The sequence below is a fragment of the Aquarana catesbeiana genome, linkage group LG04 (genome assembly GCF_042186555.1).
Source record: "Aquarana catesbeiana isolate 2022-GZ linkage group LG04, ASM4218655v1, whole genome shotgun sequence".
In the NCBI taxonomy this organism is placed as follows: Eukaryota; Metazoa; Chordata; class Amphibia; order Anura; family Ranidae; genus Aquarana; species Aquarana catesbeiana.
The window spans coordinates 91,756,904-91,782,245 of record NC_133327.1 but is presented as its reverse complement, the minus strand read 5'-3'; the positions used below and the strand labels follow the sequence as shown (position 1 = coordinate 91,782,245).

The 25,342-nt window shown below is 43.2% G+C and overlaps 1 protein-coding gene across 1 annotated transcript in view; it reads right to left on the bottom strand.

Annotated features, from left to right (window-relative positions):
• The window catches only part of E2F6 (E2F transcription factor 6), a 30,307-nt gene extending 6,703 nt beyond the window's left edge, over positions 1–23,604 (bottom strand). The window contains exons 1-5 of the mRNA XM_073625370.1: positions 23,448–23,604; positions 19,857–19,908; positions 10,951–11,167; positions 1,781–1,939; positions 1,277–1,391 (exon numbers count right to left, since the gene is read on the bottom strand). Coding sequence (XP_073481471.1) covers positions 1,277–1,391; positions 1,781–1,939; positions 10,951–11,167; positions 19,857–19,908; positions 23,448–23,519 — 615 coding nt within the window. The 5' untranslated portion in view covers positions 23,520–23,604. The remainder of the gene's footprint in view (positions 1–1,276; positions 1,392–1,780; positions 1,940–10,950; positions 11,168–19,856; positions 19,909–23,447) is intronic.
• Positions 23,605–25,342: the final 1,738 nt, after the last annotated feature.

Genomic DNA, 25,342 nt, shown 5'->3' with positions numbered 1-25,342 from the left:
AAAGTTGTGCTGCGCTTTGTGAAGGGACTCGCATTCTTCTGGGATCTGTGACTTGTCCCAGGAGGTGGAAACAGAACTTCCCTGTTAGGTTGAAGTGCCACTTTAAAGTGGTTATAAACCCAGTGAAGTGACTGGCCTCAGGTGATACACCGAGATGAAACAAATCTTCCTACATAAATTTATTTATTTATCTGCAGTTTTTGTTTCTCTACATCTGTTCAAAGTTGAGAGTTTATAAAGCTTGTCTGAGCTGTCTGGAAAAAAACAAAAAGAGACGGAGAGCTGAAGCCACACTCAGCAGAGCTAACCAATAAGAGCTCTGAGAGCTGATTAGTAGGAAGGGATACACCCCCCCTTCACACGGCACACAAGAATTGAGCTGAGGCTGTCAATCAGCTGAAGCTCCCTCCCGTCACCATTTTTCTATTGGTGTCAGGAAAACTTGTCAGAAGTGATTCATGCAGAGGAACAAAGCAGCAGACAGAAATGGCACTTAATTCTCTGGAGACAAGTACACACTATAGAGGTATATGCTTTGTTCATATTTCATGTCTGAGGTTTACAACCACTTTAAGCTTTGATGAATGCAGTTACAGGTTTGAGACCACTGCTTCCATACAGAGAACAAGGGCAGCTGCTGACAGGCTTTTTTAATTATGCTTTGGCTGCTTTCTAAAGAAAGCACACTGTACGACATTGGATACCACTGGTTTGGAATGTATTTAGCAGATTTAAACTGATAGTTCCATTGGGCTTTATATGCCATAACCCACAGCAACCAATTAGTAATAATTCTGTTGAAGCAAACAAGTTAAAGTCTGATTGAATACTTTGGATTACTGGAGAAAGGCACATCATGTGACTAACCAGAGAACATTTAAAAAGGTAATTATGCCTCAAAAAAACAATAAATATGTGTGTGCGAAGGTGTGATTGGGACTGAAGACAGACACTGTCATCATTTTCAGAAATAGCCCAAAGTCAGCCCCCATATTTCTCACGTGGAAGACTCACTTTATGGAAGCCAAAACTGCTAGTCTTGGATGAAAAGGTTTGCTGCCTGGCTGTCAAACTGAAACAATGGCCCAAAACTAACTTGCAGATAAATGTTCAGACTTCCCCGATTTGCATGCTTTTTTCAGGTCAGAGACTTGAAGTACTGAAATGCAAGTTACAACCAGGCAACTAGCATTTTTAGAACATGGTCACCCATGGTAGCCTCCATCTTCTCTATCACGATGACCTTACTTTAAGTGTGCAGTCATAAGGTACTTGCCTCACTGGGAGCTGGAACCTCTAACTTGGTTTCCTCTGGGGCTTTCACAGCGATGACAATCTGCTCCTGGTAATCTTCAATACTGTGGAGGTCTTGGTAAGTTACATAGGCCAATGTGTTTCTTAATTAAGGATAGTAAACTTTAGGAATCGGCCCCAGGAATTCCTGAGGAATCAACAAACACTGAGGAAAAAATAAATAAAAAACTAGCACATGGTACTTCCTAGGCCTGTAAAAGGAAATGCTGTCTGACACAATGCTGTTTCTATATAGTCATGAATACATCTAGCCATTTCATACAATTCAGTCTGATATAAGAGTTAAACCTGTGCCAACATGCCCAAACTGCTCCAACTGGGAACAAGCACAGAGCTGCAATGGACAGTTCATTCATGTATTGTAAGAACTCAAAATAATTTACCCAATTTGTATCATTTTAGAGTAGCAAGCCCACTGGTAATTTTTCTATGACGAAGATTCTGCTACATTAGACATAAAGGATATCTCCTATTTGTGCGGTCATCTGTTAGCCGGAAGAGTTGATGAGCGCAATCTTTGATTAGGTCATCCAACGCTTCCTCCATAGCTGAGAGATCGCTGATGTCATTGCGGATCCGCTGTTGCTCTGGGATCTCCGTTCCTGTGTGATTCACGTCTGTCCCCCTTCAATGAGAATCACTACATTAGAAAGAATGCCGAAAAGAGCATACAGCTCTTAACACAATGAACACAACTTCAATCTACAGATACTGCTTTGTGGGTTATAGTTTAATATATTACACCCCATTCACGCTTGTGCAACTTGTCACGCGACTTTGGACATCAAACTCCCATAACAACTCTTACGCCATGTTTTCCAATGATAACCATTCATATATGTGTGTGACTTAAAGTCACTGCAACTTCATAGTAGTTCATGCTCTACTTTGGTCTGACTTTCATGCAGCTTGAAGACCATAGACAGACTTCAATGTTAACTCTCAAAAGCTGTATGAAAGTCGTACCTGAATGTTTTACATGCAACAATGGGTCAGAATTTGCAGGAGGGACAACCAGTCACATCCAAGTTACACACATCCACAGTTGCATCAAGGTTGCAATCCAAAGTTGCACGACTTTGGAGTCATATAAGAGTAAATGGAGCCTTAGCAGGTAAAGAAAAACTTGGGTCAAACAGACATAACCAGTAGAATTTATGTATAAACCTGTCCCCTAGATATTAAAGCAGAGCTCCAGTCAAAACTTAACATATAGTTTATTTAGATTTTCACAAAACAAACATTTATGTCGAGTTGCAAAAGCTTACAGACAGTAATCACAGTTTTTCTTACATAGCAGAACAAATAAAACTGTAGCAGCACAAGTATCCATCAGTTAACAGGTTCCTTGCATCAGATAACTAAAAAAAAACTACAAACATAGTTCTAAAATATTACCCTCGGGAGGGGGGGGGAGAGGGGTCTCGTTAAGTACCCTCCTTACAACCTTAACCATCTCATAAACAAGAAAGTAAGGTCAGGGGACAAGCGGTGGGAGGAACTCAAGATAGTTATAGTGGGTAGTGGTCCACAGATCTTACTCAATAGTTGGATGTTTCGCCTTCACCCATGCTGCCCAAATCTTATCAAATTTCTTGGGATAATTTCTTCCCAAGTATGTTAACTTATATAACGGTAATGCTGCGTTTACTAATGATTGCCAGAGTTGTTTAGTGGGCGGTTGGGGCTGATTCCATTGCATTAGTATTGCTTTTCTCGCATACAGTGTAGTGTAAAGATAAACAATGTTTCCCCCCAGAAGACTTCTAGGAAGTCACAAATACCCAATAGAAGAGGGACTGGGCTGTATGGGATCATCAGATTCCCTACTGAGTTAATCTCGGTTAGAATACTTTTCCAGAACTCTACCACATGAGGACAGGTCCAGACCACGTGAAAGAAATCAGCTCCATTCATCCAGTCAAAACTTAGATATGAATGAACATCTCACTGCTTGTATTAAAAAATAAATAGGATTTTTTACTTACTTGTAAAGTCCTTTTCTATAACTCCTGCCACTTCTAGCTAGTCTCGGTTTTGCAGGAAGCAATAGAGATATCATAAGGAGCAGAAAGAAACGACTTTTGTCCTGTACTGTATTCCAAGAAATTGGTTTTACAGGCAAGTCAAAAATCCCATTTTCTTAATAGTACAGGACACAACATAAAGGACAAGTTCACTTTTGCAATAGATTACATGTTGCACCCATTTTTAGAGGCGGGGGAAGCCGTCCCTGCCGGGAGAGGACAGTAATTATTGCTAGCGGTTATACTAGTTGCTAGTGATAAATCGCATGCAAAGGCCGGCAGGCTGGTTGTACCGAAGTTGATTGATCGATCAACTTGGTACATTCAGCCTCTTAATACATGGTTAGAATCTTGGCCGGCTCCTGTCTATGGATGGCCTTACATCTTAAAACAGTCATCAGTGAGTACAAAAAAGCAAAAGAAAAGAAATGGCAGCTGAGGGATAAACTCAAACAATGAAAGGGAAATATTCCAGAGAATGTTCCATTAGCAGGACAGAGAGAAGGCTTAGTCAGAAAGAAGAAAAAAATAAAAAAATACCCTAGAACAAAAAACAAAAACAAAAAAGGTCCTGCCTTCAAAAACAACCTTGTCCTCAACTAGGACGAGAAAAAGGATCAGCATCAAGGAAGACTACCAATTTGTACTGCAGAAGTAATAGAGACAGGAAAGCAATCACTGGAGTAAGGCTACACAGGGAAAACTCCCTGTTACAATTCCAGAAGAAGTCCAAAGAAAAAGGAAAAAAATAAAAAATAAAAAAAAAAGTTTCTAAACTTTGATCAGAGGATAAAGATTCTTAGACATATGTGGGAGAGACGCATGCGCTGCACACCCCGAAACAATAATAGTAAAAAATGGACAGTTTCCCCAGTGGGGCTTTAGACAGCAAAATCTTGATATTCAGAAATAATAAAAAAATGTATAACCAGTAAGTGCTTTTATTGAACCATGAACAATTGTAATGCTATAATTCAATTGGCATTACAACATAGAGCACTGGCCAAGTAGTACAATACATATTCCACAATATAAAGTCGACACATCTTTTTCTCTTTATTACTGAATTTTGGGTGGTTAAACACCCCTTCCCCCCTATGACACATGAGAGACATGGCAGGAGCTTTGTGTTGCTCACACGGCCCTTCAAACCCTCACATGTCTAAAACCTCTTTTGATACGATACGCATTTTGGGGGTGACACTTTGTTTGCCTCTTGCGGAGGAAACGCCCCCCAAAATGGGGGAGTAGATCGTAACTGTATCTTTCCCCACCTTATGCATCAGGATAGATCTACTTTAGACTCCCTTATTGCAGTAGATCAGATGTTTAACTAACACCTGCTCTGTAAATATACATGTTAGGATCTAGGGTCAGTGAGCTATCACTCAGCTCCTGCATAAATTCAATGATTACCTTATCATCTACAATTTAGTGCCTACTGCATTTACATATGTACTTTAGATTATGGCCGTCATGGATCATGGTGGACCTCTGCCGCCCCTGTCGGCTTCATGGAGGTGAGTCCTGGTCCAATTGAAGGCTTCCCGGCAGGGTGAGAATGTGGGGGTGATGCAGGATCTGAGCTCTCCCCCCCATGCTCTGATTGACGGACGTTTGTATTCATCGTCCGCCGACGTGAGCTTCACTCTGCCGGCGGCATCCCTTGATCACCTCCGGATGAGCCGCGGCGAGGTGCGCATGTGCGAGTTACTTTGGCGTGTGCACGGCGCCGCGACATCTCGCGGTTTGCGGCGGAGTTGACGGCAGCTGCCGGGGTTTGTGTTTTTTTTTTTTTTTGCCTACAGGGATGCCGGGGGAGCCACATGTGGGCTGCTTACTCTGGGGGGGAGGAGATCAGCACCTGTGCCTACTCAATTAATTGCCTACTTTAGGCATATATCCATGATCGGCTGCCTGTGAGTCTTACTATGACTCCACGCAGACCGTAATGGATGGCACTGCACAAATCCTTTTTTTTGGCTCCAGCCTTTTACCTTTTTTGCTCCATTGCAATTTGGTTCATACAAGTCAAACTCTACTACATCAGCCACACTGTGGCACAAGGTAAATTATTATACTATACATATACCCTTACTACTCTAATATTACAACACTACACTCATACTCCTATTCCTATAATCAGTTTAGATCTTCCACACATGTTTTTGATTGTTTCATTTGGTTTTATTCATTCACACACTCTCCTTTTGATTTGTTTTTCACTTTTATTCCACCATGTGTTGGCTGACACTACACACTCATTTCATTCACCTGGACATGGCACTGTAGTCAGCATTGTGCTGGCCATCCATCTAATTTTACTTCATCACTCAAAGGGTTTTTCATATTCCTAGTACCACATATCACTTCCCACTCACCTGTGTTTACACACCACACCACTCAAACAACCCTATAACTATACAACCATTTCTTTTATGGTTGTGCCACTTTCTATATAATTAATTACAATCATGAAACCTTAGGACACCAGATCAATATATATTGATCACTAGGATTGCAGTTAGCCCATACACTTCTTACTTTTGCCAATGTGCTGAGAATCATTTTGACTGATTGGGTATTTGTCGCAGGTGCTGACTTCTCCTTCCCCTGGAGGGCGTCTATGTGGCTCCTTGTAAGCCCCTTGGGCTGGACTCATGCGCTCTGGGGAGACAGGGGCGAATATGGGGGCCCCCCGGATCCATTTACGGCTTTTACTGGCCAAAGGATTATTCCCTCTACTTTTCAGCGGTAAATATACTACCACTTTTAACCTTACAATGAGATTTATGATGACATGTTCTTAAATTTTGAAGATATTCAATGTATTTTATAGAACCAACTATCCCCCTGATGATGACCGTACACAGGTCGAAACGCGTCGGGGATTTATGCCGTCAACAGCCCGGAAATGTATGACTGTATATAATTTTGTGTAAAGATGTGTCGACTTTATATTGTGGAATATGTATTGTACTACTTGGCCAGTGCTCTATGTTGTAATGCCAATTGAATTATAGCATTACAATTGTTCATGGTTCAATAAAAGCACTTACTGGTTATACATTTTTTTATTATTTCTGAATATCAAGATTTTGCTGTCTAAAGCCCCACTGGGGAAACTGTCCATTTTTTACTAATAAAGATTCTTAGACAACCAAGACCTTGGTGCCAAGGACTACTCCCCTGACCAAGTTCAATGAGAGCACCAACCAAGGAGTTGAGCAGAGAAGGGCCTCTTCCACGTCTAAAGAACGAACTCCAGGGTAAGCTTGGGACAATCCAGAAACTACACCCTCATGTCCCCTGCTATCAGAATAGTGAGCATGAACAACTTAGAGTGAAAATGAGGATATGGGACTGGTTTAAAAAGACCCATCAAGCCCAAGACCCTAGTGCAAAACACAGGGCCGGTTTGCTCCTGGGTCCCAAAGTCAGAATATGGGAGCAGCGAGCCTAGGGCTTAAACAAAGCTGAGACTAGGATCAAGCTCAGATCCTCCAAAGTGAAAAGACAGTTTCAGTTCTGGAGGATAGGGATGCTTCCGGATCACAGACTGCACAGTCAGACGAACACTGAATGAATGTCTGAAATGACCACGCCTTCAGAGAATGGTTGTCCAATATCACACTGTCGAAGCAGAGAAAAAACATGGGCTAGTGCCATGGGAAGACTCAAGGTGCAAAGCAAGGGCTACAAGAAGAGCCACACTCAGAAAAAGGAAGCACATGACTACCAGTAAACTGCCGCAATGCAGAAGGCATCTGAAGGTAACTACCTATAACCAATGGTTAAGGCTTTATCCTAGTAACAGGATAAGACTTATCCTGTTACTGTATGACTAAATTGATATTGGGATTGAGATTGGGGTAGGGAGTTCCAGGGGATGGAAGTGGCTCTGGAGAAGACCTAGAGGCAAGCAAGGGAGGAGATGATGCTGGAGCTAGGAGAGTAGAAGGTCCTCGGAGGAGTGAAGAGGAGGGTTTGGGCGATATTTTGGGATGAAGTTGGTGATGTAGCTGAAGCAGAGTTGTGGATGGCTGTGTATGTTGCTGTTAATATTTTGGATTTAATTCACTGGGTGACCAGAATTTGGTGGAGGGAGTGACAGACATTGAGTGTTTGGTAAGCTGGACAAGTATGCCAACAGCTATCACAATGGACTGAAGGGAGATAGCCTGTGTAAAAGTAGGCCAATGAAGAAGGAATTGCAGTAGTCAAGGCGAGAGAACAAGGGAGTGACTAGTATGGTGGTGATATCATTGTTGAAGAAGGGGGTTACAGAGGTGACTGTAGCAAGATTTGGACCATGATTGGAAGTCAAGATTACAACCAATCACCCTGTTGCGAGAGGAGGAAATTATGTGTCCTTTATATCTGACTAGAACAGTCTTTGTTAACCATTTGTTACGGAGACCTAGGGTTCCTCCTGAGGGTTCCCTTAACCAGACTGCAGTTTTGTCATATTTGTTCAACAAGTGCAAAAAGAAAAAAAAAAAAAAAAAAAGCTGTTCATCCAGCTAGAAAATCTTGGGAGCCAAAACCTGTACTCTCTGCATCTGGACTGTTATTAGTTAGCAATGTTCACCACTATCTCCATGGACTACAAAACACCTCCCCCTGTTATGGAAAAGAAAAAAAGAGAGGGAAGTATTATGCAGTTCTAAAAAAAAAAAGCGTTATGCAATACGAACACCCCCTGTCCTAGGGGGACAACACTGCTCAGTATGGCTGTTACCCAAGAACAGGAAGGGAGTTAAGGGCAGGAATACAAGATTAAAAGAAAGAGAAAAAGTGTGAAAATGAGAACTACTGCAGCCAACACATATAAGGACAGGTAAGCTGCAATACTATACTATTTTTTTTTTATATTTATATATTTTTTGTTCTTTGGTTTAGATGCGCTAGTCTAGTGCACCATTACCAAGTTCCACGTTTTAACCATCCCAATACGAGCACGTTATTCCATTTAAAAAAAACTGTGGCAACAATGAGATCACCTCTTGGGTGTAATATGTTCCAAAGGTGAACTTAGCCTTTATAGTAGAAGTTCACCCTAAAACTAAAGTCTGTATATCTACTGGCATCCACAATCCAAGACTAACTTATATAGCCCTGTAAAGAAGAAAATCGCTATACATACCTTTTTTGAAGCTGCTCCGGTTCCACGCTGAGCTGTCAGCGGCAGCTTCTCTGTGTAGGTGGGTGCAGAGGAGGCAGCCGACAACGGAAGCCCCATAGTAAGTCTATGGATGACGTCACTTAGCAGCCGTTGTCGGCTGTCTCCTGCAGAGCTTCCACCACTAGAGACTGGATCGGCTTCAGAAAAGATATGTATAGCAATTTTTGCTATACAGGGCTAGAAAGGTTAGTCTTACATTGTGGATGCCGGTAGATTTACAGATTTTAGTTTTATAGGGTGAACTTCTACTTTTTAGCAATTCATTTATATTTTTGTAATAGAATTATTTTCTTTTTCACTCAGATTGTTAATTTTTGAGCCTGTCTTCAGATTTATTACAGAAAAGTACCATCTTTTATCTGTGATCCTTAAAATAAATGCCCTCCTCCAGTCCTCTACCTTCCCTAGTATTGGATGACTTATATATCATGGAGTGTGTGGAGAATTAACAGTAAATGAGTTGTCTTTCTGGGTGCAATCCCCAGCATGCCCTGCTAGCAGCTGGACAGAGATCTTGAAAAAGTGGACATTACAAACATTCTAGCTACAATGCGATATCCAGGATTCATGCTACAGACAACAACACTGTGGAACACAAATTCATTATGTTATAATATGCATTTGTTTATTCCCTGTAGATACCCATCGGCCGTTAATGGCTTTTAAGACCATTATCATTACAAAGGCATCTCCCTGAACACTGCTCCACTTCAACTGATTGCATTATAACCACTAATCAATCCCATTAAAAGGCTTTTAACTAGAAGACAATGCTTTTGTTATGCACGATGATGCCATTTCTTGGTTATGTACTGGAGTAGGATTGCCAGAACATCTTGTGTAGCTTTACAAGGATTTTCTACACAAAAAGCAAAAACAGCAATAATTTAAGCACGCCAACAACTGATGTTTCAATGAAGACAACGAAAAGTGGGCTGACTTCAGCAGCAGCAAGATTATCCTTATAGCATTTTGGCTATATTCTCACTCACCTTGTTATGTCACTCCTTATACTGTACCTGTGGCGTTGCTAGGGGGGTGGCTTTTGGGGCTATAGCCCCAAATCTGGGGCCCATAGCCCCGAGTCCCTGCAGGGGTCCCTGCAGGGGAGGGGGGGCTCTCTGGGGTCCCTGATTTAAGGGGGAGGCTATCTGGGGACCCTGATTTAAGGGGGAGGCTCTCTGGGGACCCTGATTTAAGGGGGAGGCTCTCTGGGGATACACACACACGTATATTATATACATGTGTATGCCCACCCAAGTGACTTTCTTTACTACGCTGCTATGGGCTCTAGCCCCAGATCTTTTGTAGACCTAGCAACGCCCCTGCTGTACTACTAAAATTATATTCTCTTTCCACCTGGTTGCAGTCCCCACCGTGGAAAGCTTGAACTTTCAACTTTAAGTGTAACCCCCTCCATCAAGCAAGATGTCTCCTTCTCCATCCAATGAGAGTGCTTTGATAGCCAAAAAAGAACTTTCATTGCACAGGGGGCTAGTGGGTGGGAAGGATTATATCTCATGACAGGCGGAGCCTATGCTCAAAAATCTAACCTCCAACGCAAAATAAAACTAAAACAAGCATGTTAAAATTTTACTTTTTTTTGTGGAGTAATTTATGGCGAGGACAAATAGGGGTTGATTTGCTAAAAACTATATAGTGCAAAATCTGGTGCAGCTCTGCATAGAAACTACTGAGCTTTCAGGTTTGTATTGTCAAAGCTAAATTGAACAAGCTGAAGTTAGAAATTAGAAGCTACCATGCAGAGCTGCACCACATTTTTCACTGTCCAGGTTTTAGCAAATCAACCCCATACTGTCAAGAGAACGGAAAGAACTCTGTCCTCAAACCAGCATACAGGGGACTGCTGTCAGTCCCATTTTCATGTATGCAGTTGAAACAATACAGCCCCCCCTTTCACCCCAAATCTGGGGCTCCAGGCTGCACTGAGGGTGGTTGGAGGGGTTTGGAGTCTACAACTGGAGGTATGTAGTTAGTGTCAGCTATGTTTTACCAGTGCTAAATTCATTTTTTTTTTTTATTAAGCACAGAGTTGTTTTTTTCCCATTCAACCTGAATTTTACATTTATCGTCTGGATTTCAGTGTGTTGGGGACTCCTAGGTCTTGAGGGGTCCTGTAAGGTGGCTCCCTCTTGCCATAGCAGTAAAATTTAATAAAAGCTGTATTCCATTCAATATCACCTGATTGCAGTTGATTTCGCCAAATACACAGGGAATGCAGCAAGGAAGCTGAAAACATGTATATGAGCACAGCTGGGTCAGCGCACGTCTCAGGAAGGTGCATCAGAGATGTCCATTTTCACAAACTGCCAGGTGATTGAACCTGTCACAGTCCACCCAATACAGAGCTATTCATTTTCGGAGGACTAATCTTTTAAAGTGAACAATTTTTCGACTACTTACACCCATTGGACCAGGTTTTTGGACCTCTTCTGAATAAGCCGAATACCATCCAATACATTGGTGATATCATATACTCTTCTTTTCCTCACCCCCAACAGTTTAGCAACTTCATTTAGATCCACAACACCCTCTGGAGCAGACTTAATAATGTCCATAAATTTGCGGGTTAAGTGAAACAGCGATACATCAAACCGAGGCCGTGGCAAATTCAAAGATTCTGTAAAACAGAAGAGCGCAGGAAACATAAGGGAGGATTTTACTAGCAGACTACAACTAGCAGAGCTACAAAGGTATAGAGGTGCATGGTACAAGGCAGCCAAGATACTATCCAAAAACCAGGGCATGAACACTAAATTTCACTCAGTGAACAACACTTGCAAGATGTGGTTACATTATTTTTAATTCACTGGTTGTTAAGAGCGCTGGTGAGTGCCGAGCTAGTAATTGTAAATATTTGTAAAATAGTGCGTTGCTAGACCACAACTCATTTAACGAATGTATGCGTTTAGTTTTCTTTTTGTGAATTGACTTCTGACAGGTTTATGCTACATTTACCAAGCGTTTCATGAATTGAGGTTTTCCATACTGCATGCAATAATCGGATACAAGACCCAAATATCACATGCAATATCCTTTAGTGAATTGAGCCCAGGGTTTCATCATATTCACAATGAATGGGTTATACTGCCATGTTAAGGTGAATGAACACTGGCCAAAGAGAAGAAAAACAAAAAAATAAAATAAAAAACAGTGGGATCCCGGGTGTCTCATTTAGAAAAGGATTTTACGGGTAAAACAAACATACCAATCCTTTATTTATACATTACAAGACACAAGGTTTCATATCCATAACAACTGGGATGTTCCAAAGAACTATAAATGTGGAGTGAGCAAAACAATAACAAGCCTAAAACAACAGAAGACCTGCCTTAGGCCGGACATACGCGGTTCGAATCTTGGCCAGTTCAGCAGGAACCAGCAGGGATTCAAACCATTAATGGGGAGGCTGAATGTACCAAGTTGATTGATCGATCAACTTAGGTACAACCAGCCTGACAGATTCTCTTGCAATTATCGCTAGCAGCTGCTATAGCCACTAGCGATAATTACTGTCTTCTCCTGGCGGGGAAGGCCTCCCCCGCCCGCCTCCGCTGGGAGCAGAGCAGACAATTTCTCAGCAGGAGGGATTTCTCCTGTCAGAATGATCTGGGTTGATGGGGAAATTGTGCAAATTTTCTTTCCTGCAGTCCATGGTTGCAGGAAAGAAATGTGCACTGTGTATGGCCTGCCTTAAGCCTCATACGCAAAATGAGAATATTGAACGAATGATTGTCTTTTTTTAGTTTTCCTGCGTTCTAGTCTCATAAATCGAGAATGAAGAGGTTACTAAACTTATGAAAATTCTTGTACAACAGAATAGAACTTTGGTAGTGATGTATTGTGTTGTATTGTAATTTATTCTTTTGTTTCCAAGCATATGTGGTATTGCTCTGCCAATTTTTTCGGACGAATATTGTACCGATTAAACGAAAATCAAACGTTCTGGTATCGTACAAGAAAATTGTTTGTGTTTGTCCCTTCGGATCATTTTTGGATGAACTGTCGCGATCAGCGCTCAAAAGCTGTGTACCAATGATCAGATTATCCTACGATCGCTTCAAAAGCGGTATTGTTTTGTCTGATTTTCTGATCGTGTGTACTAGGCTTTACAAACTTGAAGCTTGATGCTGAATTGTCCAGAAAGCACTGACACTACTAGTAGAATGGTCTTTGACTAGAATAGGAGGAACTTTAAACTTAAAGAGTTAATTAACCTTTACAAAAAACCTGCTTATAAAGGGGCATCTGTAGATAAAAACAAACTGTGCAGCTCTGACTAAAGATGTATAATGCCCTTGGTATAGATATAGGCCATTTAGGTACCTCCTGAAGCCTGACTGGAATACTCCCAGGACGTTGCTAAGTATGGCCTAGTCGTTACTGCTCACTTCCTGCCATCAACGGTTTGAGCTCTTAAACAATGAGCTCAGAGCTACAGTGTTGGGATGGGGGAGAACATGTGATGGGTTTGAATCAGAGAAAAAGCTCACTCCTGTGATGGTGGAGGTGAGCAACAACAACTAGGCCTTACTTAGCAACGGCCCAGCAACATCCTGGGAGTACTCCAGACTTTGAGAGGTATGTAAATGGCCTACACTTATAGCAGTGGCATTATTAATATTCAACTTTTAAGTGGTTGTAAAGGTAAAAGTTTTTTTTTACCTTAATGCATTCTCTGCATTAAGTTAAAACACCTTTTAATGGTAGCAAGCACCCCCCCTTAAATACTCACCTGAACCTGATCTGGATTCTGCGCTGTGCCCATCTGCAGCAGCTCCTCTCCCCAGTCCCTGTTCTCAGAGGCTTGGCTGAGAGCAGCAGGAGACATTGGCTCCTGCTGCGGTCAATCAAAGCCTGTCAGCAGAGAGCGGGGCCGAGCCATTGGAAGAAGGTAGGTAGCGCTTCCTATGGGGGCAATTGGCGGGAGGGGAGGAGTCAGGAGCACTGGCAGGGACCCCAGAAGAGGAGGATCAGGGCTGCTTTGTGCAAAACCGTTGGACTGATTTAAAAAAAATAAATAAATAAAAAATAATATAATAACAATAATAATAATAATAATAATAATAATAATAATAATAATAATCCAAACGCTTTATTGAAAAAAGAAAAAAAAAGTGAGGCATGTACAAGGAGCAGTAGAATAGACACCAGTACATGATATTACAGGAGAAAAAAAAAAAAAGTACCCACAGGAAACATACCGAATATCCATATAAGGAGGAATACACAAAATAGTCTTCCAGTATTGAAATCCAGTCATGTTTTAAACGAAATAATACATGGCATGCGTACAGTCAGGATTATAAAACACGTAGATGAGTGATATAAAACACATATTACATGTTGTGCATGTACAATAGAGAAAGCAATGAAATCATAAGGTTAGGACTCACACATTTTCAGATTCATCATCAACAAAGCAGGTAGAAGCTTGGTCTAGTCACCTGTCCCAAATCTTATATTTAGCTGGGTATCTTCTATGAATATAAGTGACTTTTTATAAGGCAATGTAAGATTGACAGCCAATATACATTTGTGAACTGTTGGAGGTAGAGCCCTCAGCCATACCTTGGCAATCATCATTCTAGCAATAAAAAGTGTTTCCTGTAGGAAAATGTGAGGTGTTTATCACTGTCCCGGCCATGGGAGTAGACCCAGCAGACATTGTTTGGGGCATAGGGTTAACAGGGAGCCCATGCAATCATGCAGAAACTGGACCACCTGTAGCTAATAGCCTTGGATGACTGGGCATGACCATAAGTGGTAAAAAGAACCGCCAAGTTCCCCACATCTAGGACAGGAAGGGTTATACTCCGATCAGTACCTAGATAAACGGATAGGAGTTAAGTAGGTTATGTGCAGTATGTATAGATGAGTGAGTCGCTCAGAAGGCTTTGGGGAAACTAACTTACAGGATTGCAGGACATCCTCCCAGTCTTCATCCTCCAGCACCCCCACATCCACCACCCATTGATTCTTCAACTGGAAGGATAAGTCAGCCGCTGCTGGTTGAATATATAAAATAAATATATTATATATAAATATAAAACTAAAAAGGTAGACATCAACTTTTTTATGGTCAGTACCCAAAAATATGTGTAATGGGAAAAGGGAGGCTAGGTTTGAGACAAATTGCACTCAAAGTACCTGGTGAAGCTGGGGGTAACAGACGAACATAGAATTAGGTAGTTCAAATTTTGATTTAAGATCTTGAAATGACCCAACACCAAGGCTAGTGTATAAATGACCCCTCGTGCGACCCACAGATCAAAATCAGGCACAGTAAGTAGTTCTGGCAAACAGGAATTACCCCACAGGGGTGGATGAGCATGTATAGATGGAGCTTACATCTTGCATATTGCCAACTCCCAAACCTTACAGTGATGGTAAACCAGTCCCTTATGGCCTCCCAAGAGAGCAGGATCATGAGTATCCCTCAAGAGGATCTGTTAAAGATAAGTGACCATGCCAGAAAACTGTGAACATGCTAGCGTATTGTAATGCTTCTTATCCCCCTTTATCAAAAAAAATATATATATATAATAATAAAAAAGACAACGAGCAGCTAAATAGTACAAGTTGAGATGAAGAAGAGCAGTATCTCCCATTTCCGTGGCATTCAAGGCACACCAAGATAATTTAAGTCTAGATTTAACCCATATAAAAAGAATGAAGAGAATGGGTTTACATAAAATTGGAGCAGCAAGTATACAGGGGAATGCCAGAAAATGTAGAGAAACTTGGGCAGCAAGATCAACTTTACTAAATGTATGCATTCCATGTCCCCGGGGGGAAGATGGGACAGTGGCTGAGTTTTGGTCTTGAGTGTTGCGTATAGAGGTTCCAAGTTGAAATAAATATAATCGTCTGGAGAACGGGTGACCTGGAAACCCTACTATTTGATCCAACTGGCTCTTAACAGGGGGAGGGAAACTTGCACAGCATTTTGAGCCTCAAGATCTAGGGAAAAAGTTGGGACTTTTCTTAATTGATTTGTAATCCTGAAAATTTCCAAAATGCTCAATAAGCATTCTGCCAAATAGCATATCATCTGCATATAGATTAATGGTTTCAACCAATTGCCCCGAAAATAAACCTCTAAATTATCTGGGTGCGTTCTGATGGCAATTGCCAGTGGTTCCACTGCCAAGGCATAGAGCAATGGGGGTAGTGGGCATCCCTATCTATGCCTAGATAGAGGAAAAGGGTTGGAAACCCTACCATTTACCTGAATCCTAGCTTAGGGGCCTGGTACAGGAGCTGAAGCCACTTTATAAACTTTGGACTGAAACCATATCAGTGAAGGCATTCCCATAAAGAAACCCATTCAACCAAATCGAATGCCTAATGCCGCGTACACACGGCCAGACTTGCGGAAAAAGTCTGATAGGGCGTACACACGATCAGAATGTCCGACCGAAAGCTCCCATCTGACTTTTTCTGTCGGGAAGTCCTGCCGTGTGTACGCGGCATTAGCGACATCCAAACTAACCACTACTTTTGACCCGACTGCAAGTTCATGAAGAGCAGTCTTGGATTGAAAGCAATGTTTTTGTTGGGCATGAACCCAATTTGGTCAGAATTGATTACATTAAGGATCACTTTGTTGAGGCGTAGAGCCAGAATTTTAACATCCAATTTTAAGAGGAAGATGGGGGCGGTATGATTTGGGGAATAAGGAGTCACATGTTTGATATTTTTTTAAAATAAATACCAAACCTTTTCAAATCACTTTAACTGTAACCCTTTAAGGCCATAGGTCAGAAAAATTAGTTGTTGAATACACCAAGAAATAGTGCATCATGAAGTAGCCCATCCCTTGCAAGAACCCACAGGCAGAAATATCAGGGAATTAGACTCCTGAGCTCATATATACCTTAACAGCACAAACCACATTCAAGGAGTAAAACGCCTTCACTTTAGGGCGTTTAGGATTAGGGCAGAAAGTAACTCAATGTCCTAGTTTAGATGGAAAGAATACACCACTTTGGCAAAAAAGACTGAGGCCTCAACACGACCTTACCTCAGTGAAGGATGAGGAAAGGCTCCATACAAGAGAGTAAAATCAGCTCAGGTGACCCTATGAGCCAAAGTAATGGCCACAAAAAAGACAACCATGCATCGACATGGGAGTATCCAGAATAGGTTAAAACGGAGCAGGCTGTAAAACAGACAATACCAAATCGAGGTCCCACATCGACAAGGACCGGACAGGTGGAACAATCCAATGAGTCAGCAGGGCATCCACTGCAAATGTCTGAGGACCCTGGTCCAGGGGACAAACTTGTCCAGCCTGCTGTTAAACCTGGATGCCAGAAGATGCACATCCTTCAGCAAAGAGCTTTAAATACTTCAGAGTGAAGGGTGCACTCTCCTGAGTTCCGCTGCTGTTAAGTGAGGAAGTCCGCTTGCCAATTTTCCATGCCTAACGAAGAGAGCTGGGAACATGCAGTACCACCCAGGTCAAGATAATGTTCTCCTCTGTTCTCCTATGGCACTCTGGTGATTGATATATGCCACCACCATGGCATTGTCACTCAAACTGAGTGACCCCCCTAAAGGCAGAAAGACCAATGTTGAAGAGAGATTGGCAAAATTTGCTCCTCAACTTCCCACGTTCCTTGAACTGACTGGTTCTCCAGAACACGTTCCCATCCGGACAGGCTAGCATCCATCCTCAGAACCAGAAGGAACATATTTCCAGCATCCAATATCTGAGGAGAGATCCACCACTCCAGAACTAACCTGGTCTTTGGATTCAGATGCAGATCTAGGGACTGGGGACTTTTGTCCCAGACCAACAGAATATTAAGCTGCAACTCCCTGGAGTGGAACTGGGCAGATGGACCACATTGAAGGCAGAAACCTTTTTCCCTATTACCCCAATACAGAAGCAGATTGAGGGGTATTCCAGAGATCTCAGGGAAAGACACTTTTCCTGTGGGAGAAACACCTTGGACTGAGCTGTGTCCACAACTAGGCTGTCGTGTCGGGACCAAGGCTGATTTTTGGAGGTTCAATATCCAACCAAACCACTCCAAGACGACATCTGAAAAAAGTATGATGTCAAGGCCTGAGCAAATTGCTCTCCAAGAAGCAGGTTGTCCTGCAGTGGATACCATGGGTCGTCAGCAACCCTACACCTGTTAAAGCGGAGTTCCAGGCTTTTTTTAGTTTATTAAAAGTCTGCAGCTACAAAAAGTATAGCTGCTGACTTTTAATAAACAGCCACTTACCTGTCCCATGGTCCAGCGATGTAGGCGCATGGAGCCTCGCTCCTTCCACAGCGCCGTCATTAGAACTGTGGGCACCCGGCCGTGACAGCTTGTGGCTTCACGGACGGGTGCGCACTGATCGAGTCTCGACGAGCTCTGAGTGGACAGGCAATCTTCTGGAACCTGTGACGGGTCCCAGAAGATTGCCTAGAGGGAGGGGCCACCTAGGGGGAGAGTCGCCGCCTAGGCGGCCTGAAGGCGGAACGAGGAAATGGAACGGGAAGTCCTACTCTAAAGTAGGTGCCCACTCCCCCCCCCAAAAAAATTACATGCCAAATGTGGCATGTAAGGGGGCAAAGGGTACTTAAAGCGGAAGTTCCACTTTTGGGTGGAACTCCACTTTAAGCACTCCAGGAGCAGTAGATAGACCAAAAAGCAAAACCAAAAACTAGTAGAGACAATCCCCCACAACAAATCTTAGAGAGCTTGGTGAGGCTGGAAGAGCAGAAGGCATCCTTAATATCCAATGACAGCACGAAGTCCCTTGTTGAAGTGAAGCAATCGTCAAATGGGTGGACTCCATCCTGATTTTTTGCATTCACCAGAATCTGTCGAGCTTAAAACCCATTATAGGTCGAAGGTATCCGTTTGAAACCATAAAGAAGTTTAAGTAGAAGCCATGACACTGATGCCATTCCGGAGTGGGTGCGATGACACCCTTAATCAGCAGCCTTTTTAGGGCTGCAAAGAAAACTGCTCTTTTTTGAGGCTACAGAGAGACATTAGAGCACATAAAGCATGGAGAGCGCAAGCTCTTGGAATTCTGGCTTGTAATCTTGGACACCAGCTGTCCAAGGACAGCTGTTTGATTTGCTTCCTACAGAGGAGTTCAGCAGACCAGCACTTTAGCCACAGGATGTTTTCAGCAGCAAAAATACCTAGTGGCTTAGCAAACCCCCTCCACCACAATGCTTGCAGAAAAATAGTCTGGTCAGGATACCACCACTGTGCTGCGAGGGGAGAGATGTCTGGCTGCAGGAGCTATTCCCGCGTGTGAAGAGATGCCCAGGGAATTCATCAATACAGCCTTGCACATGCTGGCTGCAGGGCTATCAAAGAGCCCAATCTTCAGCCATCATGGCAGGCATGTCTCAAAGGAGGTTTTCAGGGACACAACTCCCCCTTGGGCGGATCACTACCCAAGAACTTTAAAGAAACCTGCCAGCATAATTACAAGATACCAGGTACCCTGGTTTGTGTTGCTCGCAGGCTACAGTGCCGACCATCAACCTTGCAGATCATCACCGATCTTCTGCAGCACGGTCAGAGTACTGTCCCTCTAAACCCAGGGCTGTAGGTGACCGATCCAGGTGAAGCCTTCCTTTCCCACTTCAGGAAGTATGGAACAGGCAGAAAAAAACCTAAGGCTAATGCCCAGAGAAGGAAAGTCTTCAGTGAGACATCCATCACACCCCAAGACACTAGAAGAAAACTGAGGCTGTACTGCTCTGGGTAGGGTTAGGTCTGGGCAGGGAAGCCTGCTTTTTTGGCCAGCGTCCATTTACCAAAAGGTGGCATCACAACCCATTTGTTATGGATATGACGAAACCCTGTGCCCTGTGAGGTAGGATTAACAGACTTTTTGTGTATAGCGTAGGCAATGTCAGATTAATTTTTGCCATTGGTGTCTCATTGAGAGATTTTCCTCTTCTTCCTGTCATGAAGACACGACAAAAGGGAGAGGAATTATTTCCAGTGAAGTAAATTCTTTGTAAGACAGTGGTTACCTGAACAAGAATCCTAACTGGAAGATATCTCCTCAGCAAAAAGAAACCTGAAAAGGTTTCTAACCCTTCTCCACATTATCCAAAACTAAAAAAAATGATATCTAATACACTTTAAGTATGATCATAATATATGGACCAGGTGTTTGACCAAGCTCCATGAAGAACTGAAAGTGTGATCAGCCCATTATGGAAATAGATATTGCTCTAAGGATATTTCTGACAAGATACACGATCATCCAGCAGGGCACTTTGCAGCATTAAGCCACATTTTGATCCAAAGAAAGAATTACAGTGCTTCACTCACTTTTCATCTTGAAATCATCACTGGAAAGGTTTAGCCTGGCCTGGTCTACTGCCTTTTAAAACAGAAAGGGAATATATTAGTACAGGCTCACAGAGACTAAACTTCAGCAGCAGTAGGTCTGATAATATAAAACTGCATTTATACGATGTCAGCAATCTATATAAAGGAGGAATAACACCACCACATATGGGGATATCACTTACATTCATGCCACTCAATATAAGTAATATCTGCAAAAAGCTACTTAGACACCAGGTAGGTACTTACCTGGTCAACTTTATTGTACAATGCCAAGAAGGGAACAACTACAATAGGTTTACAATCAACTTATTTATTTCAGTGTTTACAAAAGTGATGTGAATCTTTTCATTATTTGCATAAACTATCTTTTACAAATAAAGATTCAACACAAGCTCGGCTCTGTGTATTTATGAAATTCCAAGGCCAAGTGCTGTCTTCAATGCACATGCACTCTCCAGGTAAGCCCGGTCTCTACGAGCAGTGGTGGTGTCCATAGTCTAAACTAAACTTCCCTCGCAGTGCTAGACCAGTGGGGTTCCTGAAGTGACCACAATAAATAACTTCAGAGCAAGATCCAAGTAGCAAAGCAAAAATTCAACACCACTCCAGTATGTCTGTTTCTATGATTTATGGTGAACACTTTGATAGTCTCTGTGTGGCGCTGAGGAAAGAGACCCCGAGAACCCCTAAAATGTTGACAAACTGACCCAAGTGTCATTAAAGTGGTATTAAAGGTTTGGCTTTTTTTTATTAGCAAACAGGTTATATTTACCTGCTCTGTGCAGTGGTTTTGCATAAAGCAGCCCCAATCCTCCTCTTCTCAGGTCCCGCGCTAGTGCTCCTGGCTCCCCCATGACAAGTGACCCCAATAGCAAGCCACTTGCTATGGAGGCACTGGTGTATGCTTGCTCCCAAGCCCTGCTCTATCTGTCCGTAAGACACGTAGGGGTTGATTTACTAAAGGCAAATCCACTCAGCACTACAAGTGCACTTGGAATGCAGTCGCTGAAAATCTGAGGGGAAGATCTGAAATCAGGGGAAGCTCTGCTAATTTTATTATCCAATCATGTGCAAGTAAAAATGCTGTTTTTTATTTTCCTTGCATGTCCCCCTTGGATCTACAGCGAGTGCACTTGTAGTGCAAAGTGGATTTGCCTGTAGTAAATAAACCCCCCAGATTCACGGTTCAGCCTCGCTCCCTACTCTCTCCTCATTGGCTCACTGGCTGTGATTGACAGCAGTGGGTGCCAATGGCTCCCGCTGTCTCAGCCAATGAGGAAAGGGAGCCCGAGGACCAGTGTTAATTTTGTCGACTAAAACATTTTAGTCGACTAAATGAATACTATTTTAGTCAACTAAAATACGACTAAAACAATTGAGATGACTGAAATACGACTAAAACGGCATTTTAGTCAAAAGACTAAAATGGGACTAAAACTAAAATGGCATTTTAGTCAAAAGACTAAGACTAAAACTAAATTGAAATTTGACTTTAAAATTAACACTGGTCTGTAGTGCATGTTCATACCTCAATACCTTCAATAATAACATATGAGATTTTTCAGTCCAGCAGTATATAATGAGTTTGGAAATTGTGGAGACATTTTAACTAATGCATTACAATTTAATTACACCTATTAGATTTTAGATGACTAAAATGAGTTTGTCGACTAAAATGTACTTAAAATTTAGTCGACTAAATACGACTAAAACAATTGCAGAAGACTAAAACGGGACTAAAACTAAAATGCCATTTTAGTCCTAAGACTAAAGCTAAAACTAAATCGAAATTTGCTGCCAAAAAATTAACACTGCCCAGGACAGTCGAGGCTCTCGTGCACACTGCTGGATTGAGAGGGGGCTCAGGTGAGTGGGGGGGGGGGGCACCTTCATGCATAGAAAAAAACCTTTAGCCTTCACAACCACTTTAAAGGATAAGTTCACCTTTCAGAGTATGCTATATGCATAATTTGGGTGCAACATGCCCCACACCTGCCCCGTCACATTTTAAAAATAGTGCAGCTATGCAGGGCTCTGCCAACACAGCCGTGTCATTCATTCACAGCGATCTGTAAATGAAAGAACTACAAGTACTGTCAACCATTGCTAATAGTTCTCAATGAACTTTAGTAGTTCATTCACAAGCCCTGCAGCTTGTGCAGGGGAGAAGAGGCTGCAGGGGCCAGTCTTACAGCAAGGAGAGGGAAAGTAAAAACTTTTTGCTATGCTTATTCTCCTCGCTCTAAGCCAGCATTTAACTGTTGTGGCACAGGGGCAGCATTTTTGTTTTCCTCAAAAATTCTACTTTAATGTCTCCTATCAAGCAGCTCATACTCACCTTTCCTCTCTCCCTCTATTACATTCAGCCACAAGGATGGAGTCTCTCTAGAACAGTGGAAGGGCACAATAACGACCCCCAGCTTTGGCGTCAGTGAGCACAATAACGACTCCCCCCCCAGCTTTGGCGTCAGTGGGCACAATAACGACCCCCCCCAGCTTTGGCGTCAGTGGGCACAATAACGACCCCCCTCCCAGCTTTGGCGTCAGTGGGCACAATAACGACCCCCCCCCAGCTTTGGCGTCAGTGGGCACAATAACGACCCCCCCCCAGCTTTGGCGTCAGTGGGCACAATAACGAACCCCCCCCCCAGCTTTGGCGTCAGCGGCCACAATAACGACCCCCCCCAGCTTTGGCGTCAGCGGCCACAATAACGACCCCCCCCAGCTTTGGCGTCAGCGGCCACAATAACGACCCCCCCCAACTTTGGCATCAGCGGGCACAATAACGACCCCCCCCAACTTTGGCGTCAGTGGGCACAATAAAGACCCCCCCCAACTTTGGCGTCAGTGGGCACAATAAAGACCCCCCCCAACTTTGGCGTCAGTGGGCACAATAACGACCCCCCCAACTTTGGCGTCAGTGAGCACAATAACGACCCCCCCCAACTTTGGCGTCAGTGGGCACAATAAAGACCCCCCCCAACTTTGGCGTCAGTGGGCACAATAACGAACCCCCCAACTTTGGCGTCAGTGGGCACAATAAAGACCCCCCCCAACTTTGGCGTCAGTGGGCACAATAACGAACCCCCCAACTTTGGCGTCAGTGGGCACAATAACGACCCCCCCAGCTTTGGCGCCAGTGGGCACAATAACGACCCCCCCAGCTTTGGCGCCAGTGGGCACAATAACGAACCCCCCCCCCAGCTTTGGCATCAGTGGGCACAATAATGACCCCCCCCCCCCCAGCTTTGGCGTCAGTGGGCACAATATTGCCCACCATTGCTGTGGACAGAACTTACCCGGAACTCTCCCTGCTGGACCAATCACCAAGCGTCATCACTGTCACATATGCTCCTTCATACCCGGAAGTACAAGGTGTTTCTTTCTGGCAGGTGAAGAATAGGTGAGGGTGTGCTTTGGGGGGAGGGGTTTACAGTGAACGTGTTGCGTTGTGAAAAAGTCGAGGTTTGAGCAACGATAATACCGATCCCACAGCTCCAAATTATTACCACGACAGGCCCTCTTTACACCACAACACCCCGTGTGTGAGAGTTCCTCCTCCTCACTCACCTCGGTGTCGGGGTACAGCGTACCGTCCTCGGATAATAGTTCCATACACTCCGGGGACGGAGGAGAAGCCATCACCCAACACTACTACGACCAAACCAGCGGGAAACAGCGCCACACCCCTTCACATTCACATGATACAATGACTACCGACACAACCAATCAGACGCAAGGATTCCCGCTGATGACCTTCGGTCTAGCGTTTGGTTCGGAGATAACCAGCTACTGATTGGTTAGAAGACACGTGGTTTTAGACACTAGAGGACACATAATAGCTTAGGAACTGTCCCCGGGGAAAGAGCCATGTTTGTGGAGACTGATTTGACAGTCTGCAGGCAATCCATCTGCTAGAGCAGATCCTCCACTGTAAAAACTTCCTGCGCACGGGGCTTTAACCACTTAAGGACCGAGCCTCTTTCTGAGATTTGTTGTTTACAAGTTAAAAACAGTTTTTTTTCTAACACCCTAGAGAATAAAATGGCAGTCGTTGCAATACTTTCTGTCACACCGTATTTGCGCAGCGGTCTTACAAGTGCACTTTTTGTGGGAAAAAAAAACACTGACGTAAAAAAATAAGGACAACAGTAAAGTTAGTCCAATTTATTTTATATTGTGAAAGATAATGTTACGCCAAGTAAATTGATACCCAGCATGTCACGCTTCAAAATTGCACCCGCTCGTGGAATGACGACAAACTTTTACCCTTAAAAATCGCCATGGGCGACGTTTAACCACTTCAACCCCGGACCATTTGGCTGCCCAAAGACCAGAGCATTTTTGCAATTCGGCACTGCGTCGCTTTAAATTACAATTGCGCGGTTGTGTGATGTGACTCCCAAACAAAATTGATGTCCTTTGTTCCCCACAAATAGAACTTTCTTTTGGTGGTGTTTGATCACCTCTGCGGTTTTTATTTTTTGCACTATAAATAAAAAAGGGTGACAATTTTGAAAAAAAACACATTATTTTTTACTTTTTGCTATAATAAATATCCCCAAAAAATATAAAACAAAACATTTCTTTTCCTCAGTTTAGGCCGATACGTATTCTTCTACATAGTTTTGGTAAAAAAAAATCGCAATAAGTGTTTATTGATTGGTTTGCGCAAAAGTTATAGCGTCTACAAAATAGCGCATAGTTTTATGGCATTTTTATTAATAATTTTTTTTTTTACTAGTAATGGCGGTGATGAGCAATTTTTATCGTGACTGCAACATTATGGTGGACAGATCGGACACTTTTGGCGCTATTTTGGGACCATTCACATTTATACAGTGATCAGTGTGATTAAAAATGCATTGATTACTGTGTAAATGTGACTGGCAGTGAAGGGGTTAACCAATAGGGGGTACTGCAGGAGTTAAGTATGTCCTAGGGAGTGATTCTAACTGTGGGGGGGGGGCTAAGTGTGACAAGACACTGATCACCACTCCCAATCACAGGGAGCTGTGATCAGTGTCCTGTCACTAGGAAGGATGGGGAAATGCTTGTTTACATCAGCATTTCCCCGTTCTTCCTCTCTGTGAGGCGATCGCTAGTATCCCCGCAACCTTTGAGTCCGCAGGACCCGCAATCACACTCACGGAGGTCGCGGCGGGCACGCATGCCCACAATGCCACGTCTTAAAGGGCAACATACAGGTACGTTAATATGCCTGTACCTGCGAAAATGGGCGTAGCTTACATGGAAAGTGGACGTGGTTTATGTGAAAAGTGGGCGTGGCTTACGTGAAAGTGGACGTGGCTTAAATGGGCGTGGCTCAAGAGGGTGTGGTTAGAGTCTGAGATGAATGAGGGATGGAGAGGGAAAGGGGGAGAAGGAAAGGGGGAGAGGGAAATGACGGGACAGCAGCCCCAGATCCCACACAATAGAAATATGTGTATTCTAGAAAGTTTAAC